Source organism: Cynocephalus volans, chromosome 13, assembly GCF_027409185.1.
Source record: "Cynocephalus volans isolate mCynVol1 chromosome 13, mCynVol1.pri, whole genome shotgun sequence".
NCBI classification, from domain to species: domain Eukaryota; kingdom Metazoa; phylum Chordata; class Mammalia; order Dermoptera; family Cynocephalidae; genus Cynocephalus; species Cynocephalus volans.
The window spans coordinates 51867577-51888730 of record NC_084472.1 but is presented as its reverse complement, the minus strand read 5'-3'; the positions used below and the strand labels follow the sequence as shown (position 1 = coordinate 51888730).

General features: G+C 35.5%; 1 protein-coding gene across 3 annotated transcripts in view; it reads right to left on the bottom strand.

The window, feature by feature from the left end:
* The window catches only part of WDR7 (WD repeat domain 7), a 362337-nt gene that overhangs the window by 266338 nt on the left and 74845 nt on the right, over positions 1–21154 (bottom strand). For all 3 annotated transcript variants that reach the window (XM_063077001.1, XM_063077002.1, XM_063077003.1), the window contains exon 14: positions 16934–17148. In XM_063077001.1, coding sequence (XP_062933071.1) covers positions 16934–17148 — 215 coding nt within the window. The remainder of the gene's footprint in view (positions 1–16933; positions 17149–21154) is intronic.

Here is a 21154-nt window from a genome sequence, read left to right as displayed (position 1 = left end):
CCTCTTCTCTCATCACTGCCCACCATGGCACTCTTCTCACCATTTTGCTGCTTACTAGGCCCATTCACCATCTCCATCCACATCTGCACATACTGTTACCTTTGCCTGGGATGTTCTTCCACTTTTCTTCCTGATTTCAAGCCTCTCTCTCTGCAGAAAAGCCTTTTCCAGCAACTCATGTCAGCTCATCTCCTTACAGTTCTCTACCATTTGGTTCATAATTTTAGAGCTCACCACACTGAACTGTGTACTTGTCTCCCATATCAAAGCAGGAACTCCTCAAGGCCAGGGCCTGCTGGGTGTGGATGTGATTAATGCACTGTGCAACTGGTTTTAGCTTGGGGACTAGCTTATATCATGCACTCAACAGGTGCTGAACGAATGCGTAAATCAATCAGTCAATCAAGACTATTAAACTTGTATGTGTTGAACACCTATTAAAATTTTTTCAAACATGTTATCCCATTTAACTTCATTACAACCCTATCATCCCAATTTTAAAGCTAAAAACAAATTGAAGCTAAGAGATCAGTCAGTCAGTTGGTCAATCATTCAGTCAGTAAGTAACCCAGTCACACAGCAAGTCAATGGTAACAGTATGGAAGGAAGTCAGGTTCTTCCTACATCTGCCTAACATTTCCTACATGTTTTGAATAATTCTAGATATCAAGAAATTCTCAGCATTACTTGTGTAAAGATTCTAGAGCTAGAGCAAGTGGTAAGGGAAAGGGTGATTCCACTCCACATCAGTCTACCTTCGAATACTGGGTTTTTACAGTGAGTCAATGGACACTTTGTGATGGGCACTGAAAATATAAGGAGGAATATCATATGGTCTTTTGAGGAGCTCTTAGTCTGATAAAGAGCAGCAGTTCTCAGCCTGAGGTGATCCTCCCCCCTCCCCCGCCCAACCCCAAGGGACATTTGGCAATGTCTGGAGACATCTTTGTTAAAGGAGGTGGTAATAGCATCTAGTGGATAGAGGCTAGGAATGCTGCTAAAAATCATACAGTGCATAGGACACTCCCCCACAACAAAGAATTACTCAGCCCAAAACGTCAATAGTGCCAGGGTTGAGGAACCCTGATATAGAGAAATACAAATGGAAACAAATATTTCTACTAGCTTATATATACACTGGAACAGTAGAATAAGTACTAGACTAGAAACATAAATCAAGGACCGGAGGATCAGAGAGGAATAGCCAATTGACTGCCTGACTTGGCTGAATTACCTGAAAAATTCAGGGAGACTCTGCAGGGACAGTGGTCACAGAATTCAGGTACTCACAGATGAGTAGGAGCCAGCCAGGTGAAGGAGGAAACAACGGCATTCCAGGCACAAGAAATAGCAAGAATTATATTTACTGAAATAACAGTGAAGGAGACTGGAGAACCAAATTACACTGCACTATAAAAAACTAAAACTCTGACTTATGCTGATAAATTACCTCCTTCTGCCTTTCCCTTTGTTTTTTCTACCTCTTCCTTTTTACCTATCCACTTGCCTGAGAAAATATCACTTTCACCACGGCTGATTGCTGCTAGATGTGACTATGATTGAGTTGTGAGAAATAGGTATTTAAGAAAAATAGTTATTTTTACTCAAAAGAAGAAGAGAGAGATGAGGGAAAACATTAAGAGAAAAATCTTTGGATATACTTTGCTTATTCCAGTCTACCGAGAACACTATATAGAATTCCAACTACAGCTACTACATACAAATTATACTTTCTATCCTTGGACAGTGCAATAAGCTGCCTTCCTGAAATAACTGACTAATATATTTCTATCCAAGGTTAATTTTAGGACCTGCGATACCATGTCATATAAATCATCTTATGAATTTCACAATGGAAAAATTTTAAAACCTCAAAATCATTGTCACTGGTTCACAGCCTCCCTGGTCATCCATCATTCTAGGAAATTTCACTATCAATATAGGTCAGGTATTTTCAACTTATGGTCTGCAGCCCTCGATGGTCAAGAGATCTTCTTATAAGATGTAAAAGGATTCAAAGTAGGAGGGAACATGATACAATGTTAAAGATAGGGCTATTTGGTAACAAGGTGAGTTACTAAGGTTACATTTGCTAATTACACTGTAGGTGCTATTTTATATTTTGCTATTTATAATCTTAAATTAGCATGGCGATACAGTTTTCTAGAGACTTTCAGTATTCTAATTAGATATCATACTATTATGAAATGTAGAGTAATAGCACAAAGATCTTATTGCATATGAATATATGAATATCCCACAAAGAGGATGCTTTGATATCAGTGCATCAGAAGTGCTGGCTCCCAAATACTGTGATTCTTGCTTTTAAATTATAAGTTTTATTACTTTCATTATATAGTTGGTGGAGCGAGTTATTTGCATCAACAATATTTTAAACTATTATTTTCCAAAACACTAGAACAAGGCATGTATGAGTCCTACTGTTAAATCACACACTCAATTCCTGCTCCCAAATTAGCCTGTCAAATGGCACTGCAATCATCACAAGGCTCTTTACCCAGTGGAAAGGTGAAAAGATTAAGAAAGTGAGCAGCAGGATGTTTTGCACCACCAAAGACTAAGAGCCACAGTGACCCTAACAACTCCTTGATTGTCTCAATACAGTCAACTTCCTGTCCACTCTACCCCAGCCAACCACTCCCATGGCCATGCACACCGGGCCCTGTCCTCATTTGAGAAACACTAATATCCCCACCCAGACCACAACCTTCTCTGTGTCCAGATCTTCCACCACACCTGCTCTTCAACTTCTTAGAGCAGTGCTTCACAAATGCTGCACATTAGAATCACCTAGGGACCTTTTAAAACTCCTGAAGTACAGGGAGTTGAATACCAATTAAATTAGAAAATTTGCGGGTAGGAGCTAGGTGCCAGTAGTTTTTAAAGATCCCTCAGTAATTTCAATGTGCAGCACAGTTGCATCCGGTCCATCGATTCCACAATTTCTTCAAGGACCATCAGCCCCTCCTCCCCGTCCTTTCCTACCCAGCCTTGACTCCATGGTTAATCATATCAATCAATCTTTCACAACTACTACATTTCCTTTACCTCCAAATCACAAAACTACAATTCTGGAAGAGTGGTAAAATGCACCCTCTGGTTTTTTTCCTACACCTTTTTCTCTGCTTATTTTACAGCCTGTTACATAGACAAGTTCTTAGTGAATCTTTTTACTTGTTCTTAGCTCCCTTTCTCATTCTCCAGTCTCTAGGACTCTCATCAAGTCCCCTACTCAGGTGCTTGCTCCTTCCCTCTCCATACACATTGTTGCCTCTGACTTCTAGGAGAAATGCGAAGGCTTTAGGAATGTTCTCCCCTCAATTCATATCCATTACCCACAGAAACATACAAAGGTCTTCAAAAAGTTCATGGAAAGATTTGTATTATCTTAATTCCATTTTTACACAAACTTTTTGAAGTACCGTAGTATACCGATCCAGACACCCAGCCTGTCCTCTTTCCCTTAGGTTTCAGAAAATAAGGTTTTCCTCCTCCACATCAAAGCCAAATGCCTCCCCTCTGTCTTTGAAATCTCCCATTCTGTCATCCTCTGGGGAACCTAGCTTCATCAATTATCAGTCCCTCCCATCATGATCTTGAACATTCCTCTCTCTACTGGCTCCTCATCCTCAGCCCACAAATATTCTCAACTATCTTCAAAACTGCATCTCCCTCTAGCTACTCTTTCTCCTTCTTTCCCTTCTCATACAAACTTTTCAAAAGTATTCTACACTTGCTATTTCTATTTCCACACGTCTCATTCTCTCCTTAACTCACCGCAATCAAGCTTCTGTCCCCAACATCCTGGGAAGACAGTTCTAAAAAAAAGGATACAAATGACTTCACTGACAAACACATTTCAGTCCTTCTGCCATTCAACACCTACTGCATGTGCCACAGGTGACCACTCTCTACCCTCCCTGAAACCCTTGATGTCCTCTGTTAGCAGATTAGCACATTCTCATGGTTGTCCTCAGACCATTTTTTTCTGAATCATTTACTTTTCCTCCTCCGAGAGTCTGTCTCTAAATGAGCTCATTCATTTCCATGGTTTTAAGTACCATCTGTATTCCTCGATCTGTATGTGCATCATGACATTCCTGCCACAAGTTTCAGGCCCTTAAACTGTCCAGGAGACAGCCTGACATAGATATTCCACAGAAACCTTATACTCACCATCAACAAAGCTACTCATCATCCCTCACAGAACTTGATCTTACACTCAATATCACACTTGATGGAGCTACCTTCTGTTCAATCACACAATCAGAACACCTGTGAGTCAAACTTCCTTACCACCCATAACTAATCATTAGGTTCCCCCAAATACAACTCATAAGCAATTCTTTAATTTAAACTCTGCTATGTATTCCCTCTTATCTGTTTTACATACTGGCTTTCATGTAAAATTCCTTTTTAGGGAATTCTAAAGCTAATTTTTAAAAAAGGGTGAAAGCCATTGAGGAAAAAGATAAAGTGTAGTGTCTTCACATGGTACTTACTGCATGGACTCACCTCATTTCCTACCACTACCTGTCTCCCAGTTGATCCTCCAGCAATACTGAACAGACATGGGACTTCCCACCTCCTTCTTTGCTTGTTGAATCCACTCCCGCCAGAACACACTGCAACCCATAACCCGCTATGTTCCACCCATCCTTTCATGTCCCCTCCTCCAAGATGCCACTCTTGATCACCTCAGGCTAGGGCAGGTTTCTGCAATACTTTCTGCATTTCTCAGTCATTGCACTTACTGTACTGCATTGTATGTACCTCTTTATATTTCCTGAGGGTAAATATGTCTTATTCATTTGGCTCTCCAGAGCCTAACACAGTACCTAGTAGTCAATAAATGTTTACTGAACTAGACTGAATCAATTACTTTCTAACAGAGGCTATAAAAGTCAAGAAGTTTGAAAATCTTTTATATAGTCTAGTAAAGAGAAGATTTTCAAGCATATTAGAAGAGAAGTTATTTCTCTTCCAAAGTACTAAAATATTAATATTTAGCCACAAACCTTTATACTTCTATCAAATTATTTCACAATACCTTCAAGTTCCCAAAAAAGAATTAAACATAAAGTATGATACGCAGGGACAGGAAGACATGGCTGCTGAGAAGGTCAGAGAGTTTAATCTACCTAGTGCTCCTATTCTCTCAGCAGTCTGCTATTTGATTTATTATGTGAGATGGTGAAAGAAATTTCTCTTTGTTGTATCTCACATATATTCCACAACCATCTAAATTTCTTCTCAGTACAGTGTGGTTTTGTTCATGTATTTCCAAGGAAAAACAAAACTGTTCTGAATTTAAAACCATCATAGAACAAGACTGCTTTTCCTTGGCTTAGAATATAATGACTTAGTTTTACTATGAACTATGATCCATTCTTAAATCCATTGCAATAAATAAATAAATAGATAAATCCATTGCACACTTATTATGTGCAAGGCACAGGGCCAATAACACACTAGAACCACGGGATTTATTAAGTTCCAAGAAGGATAGTTCCCTTGTCTATGTCATTACTTGATGATGTTATGCAATTACACAATAAATCCAGTCATGTCTAATTAAGAAGCCTTAAAAAAGGAAAGAGAACCAAACACCCTGTAGTCACCAAAAAATTTAATAAATATGAATTAAATATTTACTTAGTTTCAAAAGCTTAGTTTTATTCTCTAATGGAATAATTAGTATTGTATTCATAGTAATCTAAAACTCATTTCTTTCAAACTGGAGAAAAAGTATGTGCAAAGTTAACCTGAGTTGAAAATTTTCTAAGTATTCATCCCAAACTCATTGAAATATACACACATGATGCACACACATTTACACATAAAGGAGCACATACACTCACAACCTACATATAACATAATTTCCTACACATATGAGAGTCCTATAATAGAGGATTTTATTTTAATGGAGAATTTGGGGTAGGTGTCCAATCTGTGGGAGCAAGGAGGGCCAACTAAATGTAGAAAGATCAGTTGTAAGGTACAATCTGGAAAAAAGATGATGCACTAGAAGGGTGGCAAAGGCAGAGAGAAGACTGCTTCTAAAAAAGATAAAAATAACAAAAGTTAATTTTGAATTGGTTTTCAAGAGAGAAGGATCAGATAATACTCACAATTTTTAACATCTACAATGGGACGAAAAGCAGTGACATTTACTAGGACAGAAAAAGTCAGCATAGTTTTCTGTGAACAGTCACATAGCAAATATTTCAAGCTTTGAGGGCCACATGAGATTTTATCACATATTCTTTTCCTTTTTATGAATACTTTTAAAATGTAAAAAATATTCATAGCTCAAGGGCCCTGTTGACCTGTAGGCCAGTCTGCAGACTCAATATAGTAGAGAATACTAAGGAATGGAATGTTCTAAGGGAGATGATTATGAGTTCAATCTTTAGACACGTTGATTTTAAATTACTTTGGATTAAATCAAAGTTAAAACAAACAAACAAAAAAAATGAGAAGTAGGACCATTGTTGGGCACAGAGAAAGTAACAGAGCTTTTGAAAGTCTTGCAGGGCTGAAGAGAAAACTGAATACTTCAGGGGACAAGATCCTGGTGAGAAGAGGGTAGGGAGAGGCTAGGAAGCTAAGAAGAAAGCCTCTAAAAATCAAAGTGGACTTCTTGGCAGGACTGTCATGCTAAAGAGATAAGGATTAGACTCAAGACTCAACAGCAAAAGAATACTGTTAAACAATCCAGGCTGTCAGGTGGAAGCCCTGAAAGGCTACACAAGAGGAGTGGAAGCAAAATCACAGGTAGGCAGAGATTTAAAATACTGCAACCTAGTCCTGACTCAGGTTAGTCCCTGACTGAATTAAGTAGATCAGCCTTTATTCTATCTGACCAGCAGAGAACGGGTAAACCCTCTCTGGAAGAGAATATCTTCTAAATGTGCTACAATTTTTTTAATCCACACTCTCTGGTATTTTATCAAAAGTTAGTAGACATACTAAGAGATTAGACCATATGACTGAAAATACAGGCAACAGAAAGAGACCCACTAGTGATACAGATATTAGAGTTTGCAGACAAGGATTTAAAAATAACTAGAATTAAAATGTTCCAGGAAATATAGGAAATGGTAGAGAAAGAAGATGAAAAGATGGAGAATTTCACCAGACAACTAGAACCTATAAAAAAAAAAATCAACTCCAGAAATCAACTAAAAGTAAAAATAATGAAAACTAAAAGTAACAACTCAATAGAAGAGTTTAACTGCAAAAAAACTTAGAAGAAAACATTACTGATGTGGAACACAGAAAATATACAAACTGAAACACAGAGGAAAAAAGATTAAAAATACAGAGAAGAATATGAGACCTGTGAGACACAGTTTAAAAAAAAATAGTGGTTTCTGAAAGAGAAGTGAAAAAGATGAAACAGGAGCAGCATTTGGAAACATAAAGGCCAAGAATTTTCCTACACTAGTGAAAGACACAAACCCACAGATTCGAGAAGCTCTGGAAACTACAAGCAGGATAAATACAAAGAAAACCACTCCTAGGCCCTTCATATTTAAACTGCTAAAAGCCAGAGAAAAAGAGAAAACCTTAAAAGTGAGAAGGGGGGGGAAAAAAGACACATTATCTTTGAGGAAGCAACAATAAAAACAATGACCGATTTCTCAAAAAAAAAGAAATGAGAAGATAATAAAATCTTTACAATCCTGAAAGAAAATAGTCACCAACCTATAAATCTATAACTATCAAAAATATATTTCAAAAATAAAGAACATTTTCAGACATTCAAAAACAGAAAATTCACTGCCAGTGGTCTTACGCTAAAAGAAATGAGGTAGTTCTTCAAACAGAAAAATGATCTAAGATGAAAACATGGAAATATAACAGACATAAAGACAAAAAAGTTAAATATGAGAATAAATATTAAATAATACTGACTAAATAAAATAATAATGTCTTATGGAATTTAAAATATATGTAGAATTATGAGGTATGACAAGTAAAATGTAAAAATAAGGGGGTCAGTGAAGTTACAATGTTCTAAGGCATTATCAGAGATATTATAACAGTAATAATTTGTTTTATACTGTAGTAAATTGAAGATGCATATTATAATCTCCAGTGTGAAAACTAAAAGAATACTAACAGAATCTATAAATAACAAATATATGAAAGGGAAAATAAAACTTAAAAATATTTTTTAATCTGAAAGAGGGCTAGAAAAAAGAAATATAAAAACAGGTGAGTTAAATGAAACTCAATGTTAAGAGTAGTTCTAAGCCCAAATATGTCATTTTTAAAAGAAAAATAGAAATAGAGTAGCGGAGATTGGCAGTAGACATAGCAGTTAGCCAAGATAGTAGCAGAGAGAGAAGGGGTTTATAAAGAAACAATTCAGAAGAACATCCAACAGTCTAGGAAAGTAGGTTAGGGAATAAGATGTGCATATAATATTTTATCTACAGCTAAATCCAGAGCAAGTAAACAATGTCTACTATGAATTACCAGGAACAAGTTAATTAACATTTAATATATACTACTTAAAAAGCTAGGAATGTATGTTTCCCATTTAGAAAGGTAAACTTTTAAAAGTTTGCAAAAAAAAAAATTATGCTATCTAAATGATCTGAACATTTCAGAGAATCCACAAAGTCCGTATTTTAATATGCCAATAATCACCGAAGAGAAAAAAAATTCCTTGATTGCTGTTTTCCACTTAAGAATGCCAGCATTCAGAAAGCAATCAAAATTCTGAGTGTAATTATCATGATACCCAATACATTACTTTTTCAGGGTATCATATCTGTTATTATGTCAGAGACTAAGAGTAATTCAAAAATATCTCTATATCACATAATCTCCAAAGCTAATAACAAGTATCCTGTGTGTTAGATCATGATTATTCCATTATTGAAATAATATTCCTTCTAGTATCTATCAAGACTTCTCACAGAATGGAAGATGACAAGCATTTCCTTTATTTGCTGGAGGAATTGTATTTCTCCTCCTAGTCAACAACATTTTAATCCCTTGCTTTCATAAAACTGGACAGCTTAGCTAAGAGTGCTTAACTTTATGAAAGACAATTAGTGTAATATATAATTCTATCTTAGTCACCATTTGGAACAACCAAAACTGAATTTATGTATACTTATAAGTATAAAATAAACATATGATCAACATACTCATATCTTCTATTAAAATATTCATTAAAGTTTTGGGGTAGAATGTTAAGTAAGTTTAACTGATTCTTCAAAGGTCATACATATCATAAGAATTCTTCTAAGCACAAAACCAGTTCACTAGACAATGCCTAGTATCCTGTACATAACATCATTTGACTTGTCCCTGTCTGTACCTTACAGTGCCCTTTTCACAGTAAATCATAAAGTCAATTCAATCCAGTACAAATTTTTTTTACAGAGTGAATTTTGCAAGCAAAAAACACAGAATATGTTTTTAGTAGGTTATATTTGACTTCTAAATTCCATTCTCTCGCCGAGTTACACAGAATACAAAGCTACTGACCTTTGCGAATATAGCCCATTCGTTTTTTTTTAGCCTTTTGACTAATTAGACAACAGAGAGAGAAATGTAAGGTAAAAGATAAATCATCCTGGTCATTTTTCAATTTCTTCAACCTCTTCATTTTTCCATATAAATAGAGTGATTCTGATTGGTACAATAGTATCCGAGATATAAAGGTGCCAAACAAAAAATTTCATACACTAGGCATAAGAAACAAATTTCATGGCAGAAAGGGCTTTCTAGCTTCACTAATAAAACCCCTTTGGCTCAAGACATCCCTGTAGATCCCTCCCCCAAGAACCAGTGTCTGTGGCAAATGCTTTCTGAGAAAACTTGTTAAAAAGATCACTTGATATGCTCAGGCCACCTTCTTAACATAGTCATTTATGCATTCATCAAACACCACCGTATGCAAACTATGATTGACTAGTTATTTATATTTTACAAATTTTCTAACTCCTAATCCAGTACACTACTTATTTCCCAGCATAAGTAATGGGGATTTAAGAAAAGAAGATGGCTCTGCCTTCAAGGGATCTTAACCACTTCCTTCTTTATTAACAGATACCACAACCTACTTTTATCCTCTTCTACTGAAAATAACTTGGCATATTCAACCTCCCTCTCTTTCTTCATTACTAACTATAAGGAAACAATTTCTACAACTCTGTTCTCAAAACCATGTCCTACATTGTTCCACCAATTATCCTCTCCCCCAACACAAATGTTCAGTGGTCTCCTAAACAAAGTATAAACCCTGATCTTAACCCTGTAGCCACTGAAGCTACTACCATCTCTCCTTCCACACACTCTACCTCCAGTTCATTTCACACTCATTTCCAGCTCATTGTATCCTGATTTCTGACCCAATGAACTCTATCAAAACATCACTCTTAATGATCACTGGTGACTTTCGTAACTATTAAATCTAAACACTCTTTTTTTTTATTTCATAATTCTTAATGTTATTTCACTTCTCTGATTAACTGCCAACCTCTACTTCCTTTACAAATTCCATTGAATTACCATGTGATCTAGAATCTGCCTTTCTGATTTCTCCTTCTCTGCCTCTCACTGGCTCATCTTCATCTTCCTACCACCTACACAAGCATTCTATCTTCAAATTTCTTCCATTTCTATACTCTGTTCCTCAATGATATTACCATCTGAAGACATGACTTAAAGAGCGTTTCTTGAAGGATAACTTTACAGACAACTTTCAGTCTCTATCGTGTAATTCTATTCCAAGTGTTTTCAATGTATTAGCAATAGTCAAAATGTACTAAACCAAATCTATTCATTCATTTTTAATTTATTAATCGCTTCAGCAAATATCATTTTATGGATTAGAGATTTAAATATAAAACCTGAAACTATGAAAATACTAAAAGAAAACGTAGGGGGAATGATCCATGACGTGGGGCTGGGCAAGGGTTTTTAAAATAAGACTTCAAAAGCACAAGCAATAAAAACAAAAACAGACATGTAGGACAACATTAAAGTAAAAAGCTTTTGCACATCAAACTGCTAACAAAGTGAAGAGACAACCTGCAGAATGTCTGCAGAGAAAATATGTGCAAACTATACATCTGAAAAGGAATTAAAACCAAGAATATATGAGGAACTTAACAGAAAAAAACAACAACAAATAACCCAATTGAAAACTGGGCAAAGGATCTCAATAGGCACTTTTCAAAAGAAGACATATAAACGGCCAACAAGCATATGAAAAAATGCTCAACATCACTAATCATCAGAGCAATGAAAATCAAAACAACAATGAGATACCACCTCACTCTAATTACAATGGCTATTATCAAAAAGACAAAAGAAAACAAGTGTTGGTGAGAATGTGGAGACTTGCACACTGTTGGTGGGAGTGTAAACCAGTATAGCCATTATGGAAAACAGGAGGTTCCTCAAATAATTAAAAATAGAACTACCATTTATATAGAAATCTATTTATACAGAAATATATACCAGTAATCCCACCACAGGTATATACCCGAAGGAAATGAAGACAGTACGTCAAAGAGATATCTGCACTCCCATGTTTACTACAGCACAATTTACAATAGCCAAGATGTGGGATCAACCTAAGTGTCCAATAACAGAAGAATGCATTAAAAATGCGGTATATACACACAATGGAATACTATTCAGCCACTAAGAAAGAATGAAATCCTGTCATTTGCTGCAACATGGATGGACTTGGGAGTTATTACGTTACACGAAGTAAGCCAGGCACAGAAAGACGAATACCACATTACTGCTCATATGTGGAATCTAAGCGAAATAAGTTGGTATCACTGAGGCAGAGAATAAACAGTGGTTACCAGAGACTAGGGAGGGAAAACAGGGAGAGAGTGGCCAATGGGTACAAAATTACAATTAGACAGGAGGAATAAATTCTGATGTTCTACTGAACAGTAGGGTGACTATGCTTAACAGTTAAGTTTTGAATATCACATAACAGCTAGAGGAGAAGCTTTTGAATGTTTTTGCCACAAAGAAATGATAAATGCATAGGGTGACTGATACATTAACTATCCTGACCCAATTATTCTACAACATATATATATATATATATATATACACATAGGTATCAAAATATCAGACTATACCCCAACAATGTACAATTACAATGCGTAAGTTAAAATTTTAAAAATAAAAAAGTAATTTAAAATTTTAAAAATAAAAAAACCAAATACCCATTTCAAAAAAGCACCAGTTGGCTAGAACTAGAATAATCGAGTATTGAAGAATAAAATAAAATGAGGTAGGTATACATCCAATCACGTAGGGCCTCGTTGGCTACTGTAAGAAGTCTGAATTTTGTTTTAAAGGTGAGTGGAGGTTACTTGCCCAAGGTCACCCAAGCCAGCAAGTAATATATAATTTAAGCACAGACATACTGTGCCAGAATTCAGGCTCCTAACCATTCCTTTGAACTGCTTTTCAAAAATGAAGCCAATGCCATTCCATGGAAGAACTGTACCCACAACCTTGATATTAATAATACCATCTTCTGACTCAGTGGCCAGCAAACTATGGCCCAAAGCCAAATCCGGCCCACTACCTGCTTTTGTAAATAGTTTTACTGGAAGCCAGGCAAGCTCATTCATTCACATATTGTCTATGGCTGCTTTCACACTATAATATAGGGTTAAGTTACTATGATAGAGGCAGCCCACAAAGCCTAAAATGTTTACTATCTAACCCTTTATAGAAAGAGTTTGCCAATCCTTGTTCCATCCAGCTGTCTTTTAGGTTCATCATTTGCAAACTGGGGACCGTAATAACTATGAATATTTGCAGTGAGAATTTAAAAATATAGCTTATCTGGAAAAAAATCTGATGATAGCAAATGTGAACTGCAATCTAATTTAGGCTCTGCACTACAACATTTATTTAAGGAAAAGAAAAAGAAAAAAGAAAAGAATTCATCCCTTCTCTATCCCACCATCATATTACTTCTTTCACAGAGTTATTTTTACAGAGGTATTTTGCCCCACCCTCTACCCCCTGCACATACCCCATCTCCCAAAACTACCTAGAAGAAACAATTCTCTCTTATTACATCATCCTCAAAACCTGTTCCATGGCTTACACATTTATGTTAACAGCTCTACCATTCTCCCTTCACCCAGGCTTGGGGCTCTAAAACAATCTTGAACATGAAACTCTTCTGTTGCTCATTTGAGAAGTCCTATTTACTCAACTTACACAATAGATTACAATCCATCTCCTCTTCTGTGTGTCCACTGCCTAATCCTACTTTCAGTCCCCATTACCTCTCACCATATCATTCTAGTTGTCTCACAATTCACTTCCCATATCAACGCTTAAAAGTGTCCAACATACAAATGTTAGACATGACAAAATATTTCTTAAACAAATATCTCATTTTAAAACTATTCAACATCATGTCACCACCCACTGAATTAAGTCCTCAGCTTTGTATTCAAGTTCTTCCACAATATGATTCCAACCTACAACTCCAAACTAACTTCCCACTAAATTTCTTGGGCACTTACTATGCTTCACTAGTATATACCATATTGCACATAGTTACACTACAAGGTAATGTGGTTATACAATATTAACACTGAAAATAAAAATGAAAAACTTAATTCCTGTCCTCAAGAAGCTCAAAATCTAGTAGAAAAGACAAAATAAAGAAAAAAATACTCCATACAAAGTTAAAAGTGTTTTAGGAAAGGTATGAATAGAAAGATGTAAGGAAAAAGAGAATGTAAGAAAGAACTAATTCTGTCAGAGGGACAGAGGGACTAAGGATTGGGGATAATGAAACAAGGGTAGGGAGGGGAAAAGAGGGACAGAATATAGAATGTAGGACTCCTATTATTTCAATCTTTTTCCTCCAGAGCAGTGGTTTTAAACCAAAGGCAATTTTGCCTCCCAGGGGAAATTTGGCAATGTCTAGTGACATTTGATTTTCACAACTGAGGAAAAGGTGTGCTACTGGCAAGACATGGGTAGAGGAGAAACGTTGTTCAACATCCTACAATATAAAGTACAATCCTTCAACAACAAAGAATTATCCATCCCAAAATGTCAGTAGTGCTGCGATTGATCAACCATAGTCTATAGCCAGAAGGAACAAGAGTAAAAGAGGATAATTCCAGGATGTGCTGGAACACCGACAACACAGAGATGCAAAGGAAGGAGAATGAGTTATGCCTGGACAACCTTGATCACCAAAACCAAAAGGAAGAATGCAAACTGAACAAAGGGTAAAACTTATTAATAAACACTCTACATCAATAGGCTCATGAACAGGGACAGACTTGACACTGCAAAGCAGGGTCTCAAGACAATCAACCAAGAGGGGATGGAGAAGACATGGGCAAAGAAGTTGAAGCAAAGGTTATCAGCACTTTCTGTTATACATCATCCAATTCAACAAATATTTATTGCACAGCTGCTACTAAATATCCTAGGGAAAACACAGAAATAAATAAGTCATAATACCTGCCCTCAAAAAGACTAGGTTTCAACGGGGAGAGCTGGATAAGTATTATAAATTCTTATAAGAAAAAATAAGATACATGTCATAAGAGAAATACTTGTGGGTTCAAGTACACACAACCTTGCAAAGAATCAAAGCAGTAATAAAAGATATTTTTACTTAATACCCTCTTGAACTTCTAATAAGAAAAAAATCATAGGACAGTAAATTCTCCATCCTTGTTTGCAAAGTTTTGTATGATCTGTATAATTAACACAATTAGCAAAATAAAATATTTGCTATTTCCAAATAGCCCTCATTGCTAATACTATCTAACAAAGCAAAAACAGGACATTCTTTAGACTATCCCAAAAGAGACTGTACTTTCCATTGAAAGTCCCATGTAAAAAATTAGATGCAATGTCATAAAGTAAGTCCTGTACCACCTAGAAGCTCTTAGTTATAGTTCATTTTTTTAAAACTTTGGGTGGGTTTATTTCTCCTGATGTTAAAAAGCCATCCAGAGGACAGCTCTTTAAATATTCCCCTCAAAAGCAACCTCAAACTCAACATGAGAAAATAGTTAGAGAAATCCCTAATGGTCCAGCTAACATACATTTTTCATAAAGTGATTATCCTCCTGCAGCCTCAGCTTCCTAAGCCTTTTCCCCCTTCTATAATTGTTTTCTTTGTAGGCCAGGCAACAATTACCACCGCTACAAGACTGAGGAGGATCACAAGCAATATATTTTACAATACATAAGTGTAGTGTCTCTGATATCTGGTGCTTTTATCACTAATTGCACTATAAAATACGCTATTAAAACAGGGACAAACAAGATTGTAAAAATCACATAATGGGCCATGACCACTTACAAAAACCATTCATAAATGCTACTGTGCTACTTATTATTTTATAATTTTACAATTGTATAATTATTCTTTCCTAATTTTTACTTTTAGGGGACACCATCAAGGAAAAAAAACATATTTTGGAATTATATAACATAAATATATATATGAATATATTGTTTTATAAATTTGCTCAAAATTAAAATCATATACCATGCCAGACAACGTGCTATAAACACTGAATTCCTAGGAATAGCTAATGTGGTTCCTTGAAAGAGATAATAGGCATGGCAAATGCATTTAAACTGTGATTTCTTCTCAAACTTCAGAGAATGTGATTAAAACCATGGACAAAATAATGGAGAAGGATTTCAAAATTCTGACTTTCAAAAGATCCAATACAACATATTCAATAAAACATATATCTTGGGGATAAAAAGAATGATCAAAGGGTGATATTACTGCCAGTTACTGGAGAGTGTGAGTCGGTGGAACTGCCTACACTATTTCATACATCGTCAGCACTCATTAACTCATGGCTAATTTTCATGTCTGAAGATGAGCCCTTCAATCCCTTCACTATTTATTCATGTCTAACCATTAAAAAATGGAAATCAGGAATAAGAGAGAATGAAAATAAAAAAGTTTATGCTACCCATTAACAACTCTAACGAATATTTATAACTTTTTTTTGGCAGCTGGCCAGTATGGGGATCAGAACTATTGACCTTGATGTTATAGTACTGAACTCTAAACAACTGAGCTGAATGGCCAGCCCTCTAATGAATATTTAGATAGAACCAGAATTTTAAATAATGATTCAGATGAAATATTGGGATTGTCTCTATGTTTCATTTATCCATTACCAGAGACAAACTAGTTCTAATAATACCACAGAACATAAATACCAAACTAGTTCTAATAATACCACAGAACATAAACACCATAAATAACCAAACAGTGGTTAGCCTTTACAAAACTAAAGATAGATAACGAATTAATGAACTGGGATTGTTTGTTCTTTTTTTTAATAGGATAATCTTCTGTTAATTTAAGAAGTAACTTATGCCTGATTACACATGTCAGTTAGGAAAGTGTGATTGAGCTTGGATCTCACAGAAAAATTCCAGTACTTGTGCAACTCCATCATACTTATCCTCAAATATTTTCTTAAATCTTTATAATAGCCTAACCTTATTAAAATCAGAACCTAATTTCAAAGCAAATGATGTCACAATTACAGACAACTTAATTGTACCAAAATTATTGTTTTTTCCTCCTGGGAACATTAGCTAGTGCTCAATCTTTTAACAGAAAGACAGGAAATCGAACAGACAGAAACTGAAATCATTTAATTCAGTAGGAATAATTTTCAAATTTTTGACTGGTGAGAATAATTTACTTTTTCAAAATGCCAAGTACTTGAAATACTCTAAGACTATATTGAATAAACCTAAAAAAAATCAGAAGCTTATTTTTCAACAGTGTCATGTCTCAAAAATTCTCCTCTAAGACTAGCCAAAGCTAAGTTACTAAATGAAGTTAAATGGGGCCTGCACATGTTATGAGCCCACATACCTTGTCAGATGCCTCAGAAGCCAAGAGGTTAGTTGCAAGGGTCTGTAGCTTATGATGGGCCATATTTTTAAGAGCAGCAAGGCTACGCCTTGTCATAGCTTGTTTTAGGTTGACTGCTGGATGACTAAGTGAATCAACTGCAGCAGGGACTGCTTCATCACAAGCATTCAGTATCTCTACTGCTGTTATCCCCATCACACATCGATCCAATGCACCTGAAAAACAAATATATTCACAAATATAACACAATAAAATTTTAAATTGTTTTTTAAGTAAAGAAAAATGGCATGAAAATTTTTATGTAGGGGTATGTTTTATCAGTGCCTTCCAGGAACATCTTGTACTTCCTTCCTCTAAACCTCTTCCAGGTAGCATTATCTCAATCATTTTCTCTCCCTTTAGGTCCCTACCACAACTTCCCAATCAAGTTGAGTTCAGAGCCAAGATTTCAACAGCCTCCTTCAGGCTTTTCCACTCTCCTTGTACCTCCCAGATGGTTTCCTCGACCACTCCCACGCCACTACACTATTACAAACGTCAAATTCTATGACTTGACCTTCTTCCAAGTTGTGTCTCAATCTTAAACAAAAAACCTTACTAAAATGTGTTCTTTTTCTCCTTGAATAATTCCTGAAGCTTTTCTTTCTCCAGGAAATCTCCACAAAACAGAAAAAAAATTATAATTTCTCCATTCTGATTGCAAATTTCTTAACTCTTACTTGCACCATCCAGTCAAATGTTTCCCCATATGTTTGTGAAAATAACTACTACCTCTGCTTACAACTACTTCGAAGCTTCTTCACGTGGCCATCCTTTCCATTTAAATCCATCTATGTATTTCTTGTCTAAATTAGAGCACAAACTTCTTCTTCCTAAATAATGCAGATTTCATCACCTGCTTCATCACCTTTCAAGCCTATACTCTGATATATTTTCAATGAGCTCTTCTCTAGCCATCTTATCAATGTCTTTCTGCTTAATTTTTCCACTAAAACACTGTCACTAATCACCAGCTAACAGACTATTTAAGTTTTTGACCTGTCTCTTCCTACCCAGAATGTAAACTACATGAGAGTTAGAGTTTTAGGTTCTTTGTTCACCATTGTATACCTGGCACATTGAACAGTGCCTAATACATAGGAGGCACTCAGTAACTAATTGTTGATTAAATGGAGACAAAGTAAACAGCTTCAAAATAGAGTTCTAACAAATCTATGATAAAATATATATATATATATGTATATGCCAAAAGAATAATATTCAAAGGATACAAGCAATTAAGAAAAGACATACAAATGAGTAATAATTATTTAAAATAATGTCAACCTCACTAATTATCAAAGAAACACAAACTGAAGTAACAATGAAATATCATTTGTCACTTATGACAGATATTGCACATTCTCAAGGGTATGAGGAAACTGGTAATACACTTCTAATACAAATAAAAATTAATAATTCTTTTGTAAAAACTTCTATTAAATTTAAAACACATTTCCTTTAACACAGAAATTCCCATTCTAAGATTTATGGTAAACAATCAAATCATATACAAATGTATGTGTGCATGTGTATAGCTATTATTGTCTTAATCATAAAAGAAAAAGTTGAAGGAAAAAAAACCCTAAATACCTATTACTAGCAGACAGGTTCCATAAATTATGATATATCCACTCAAAGCAATAGTGTGAAGTTACAAAAACAGTTTTAAAAATGAAGCTAAACTATGTATATTAACATGGAATAAAAACCACAACATATTGCTAAATTAAAAAAACAAGTTAGAGAACAGTATCCATAGTATAAAGGAAGAGAAGGGACTCTAGAAGTCATAGAAGAAATTCTGAACAGATGCACACTAAATGGTTAACAGGGTATATTTACATAGTTGAATTACTAGGGAATTTCATACTCTTCTACATGAATATTCGTAATATATCAATTTTTTTACAAATATCTATTGTATTCTGTTTTTAAATACTGTAGGAAAACTAAGATTATTTTAAGTGAATTAAAATTAATTAGATTTTGAAAATAATTTTTATGATATTCTTTCAGATATCTTAAATTTAGCAGGAATAAATTCATGACTTACTGTTCTAGCTCTTAATTCTTTATTAAATGTGGCTCACAGTTACAATGGAAAGGCTTAAGTGACTCTCTCTTACTGTTATCCCAAACCACGAATCAATAAATAAATGAGAACATACTACATGCAAAGCACCAAGTAACTAATTTGTGCACTTGTGTCAAAAGTTTATACTTCCTCTTTCCTTTTGAACAATTTGGTCCAAAATTATTAAGTAGGACTGAGCAAAGGGATGTGTCCATGTCAGGTATGCAGCATGGTGGTGCGGAGAAGGCCTGCAATAGCCCAGAGCAGGATGTCAGAGCCTGAGAGGGTGAAGAGGGCAGATAAACAAGAGTGAGATGGTAGCAAGAGCTTGGTACAAGGGTTTGAAGCCCCAGAAGCATGTGCATAAAGAGATGGTCTTGGAGCCTGAGTGGAGAGGGGAGGGAGTTCACACAGGGAGCCAAATCAGCACAGAATCTAAGAGAGGGCCCCAAGGAGTATAGGCATGAAGGCATAAAGGCCACCTGGCACAGAGTGGCGAAGTCTAAGAGGTAAGTGAGGAACAACAACATGGTGAGCGGGAATGGTCTAGGGCCCAAAAGAGGTGAGCAGAGAATCTATGTAGGTGAACAGGTTTGCATAGGTGCTGGATCCCAAAAAGGGAGATGGGAGAGAGGAGGCATGTCACAGGGTATCAGAGGCAGGCTGGATAAAAAGAAAAAGGGAGTCCACACAAGGCAGCATCATCTACTTGTGTTAAAAAGTAAGATAGTGCTAAAAAAACAAACAAAAAAAACATGTCCAGCTTGAAGGGACTCCCACTGACCAAATCCAGGACATCAAAGAAAGAGTTTAGAATTATTGTCCACTGAATAAAATAGAAATCCAAGAGTCCATACTGATATAAATAATTGAATAAATTAAAAGTTTGATGAAAAATAGATATTTACATGGTTTCAAAGTACTTCCCCACAAAATGCTTACTAATCACAAAAGGAAAAAAGAATAATTTCCAGTGAAAAAGCCAGAAAAAAACCACTTTTATTAAGTGATCTAAATAAATACTAGTGATGAAACAAATTAAAATATTATGCCAGCTGATAGGATGCAATGAGGAAAATTTCTGTGATATTCTTGCCAAAGATATATATTCTGAAATTAACCATGAGAAAATGTCAGAAAAACTGAACTTGGGAAACATTTTATAAAACAACTAGCCAGAAATATTCAAAAGTGAATATTAATATTCCTCCACGTTAAAGTAAATGAAAGAATGAGGAACTATTTTAGATTGAAAGCGTCATGTATAATTCCAGTCTGGATTTTTTTTGTAAAAAAAGACTTTGGTGGAATGACTGGAGAAAATTGAGTGGGGTCTGAAGATGAGACGGTAGTAATGTATGAATGTTAATTAACTTCCTAGGGGGGAAAACTTATATTTCATGGGTGAGGGAAAAAGCATTTGTACATAAAAAGATAGTCAACAACATAAGCCAAAAAGGAATAATAAAGAAATTGAAGGGAAAAAAATCTATTCCCAACTGAAACCTATTTTTTTATTTTAATTTACAATATACAATGTAGTTGATTTTTGTGTCCCTTTATCAATTCTTCCTTTTTCCCCCTCCTTTTAAAAAAAAATTAGGGAGAGAATGGATTCTGCCTGAATCTTTAAAGATTTTTAAAGTTCAAATAAGCAGAAAGGACTTCTGCTTCCAGCCAAGATGTAGTAACAGGTACTAAATTTACCCTTCTACCTGAAACAACTGAAAAAAAAAATAGACAAAAAATATGAAATAATGGTTTTCCAGACAATGGATATTGGGCAATTAAGATCAGTGATCCCTGAAAGATGGATAACAAACAAGGTGAGTCCCACAATTGCTCTAGCTCACTACCTTGAGAGAGTCTCCTGGCCACAGCACAATAAGAGAGAACACAGGTGGAGCCAATTAGATCCTCTAATTTGCAGAGACAGAGATGAGAGTACACTAGACCAAGGCAGCTAGAGTTTGCAGGACAGAGTACCAGAATGGAGAAAGCTGCATAGAGATCTGTAGAAGGTCCTTCTTACATATTTGGCAGGGTACTGATTAGGGCACAATTGTGAGGAAACTACTCAAGGCCCAGAAAAGAACCACCCAAAG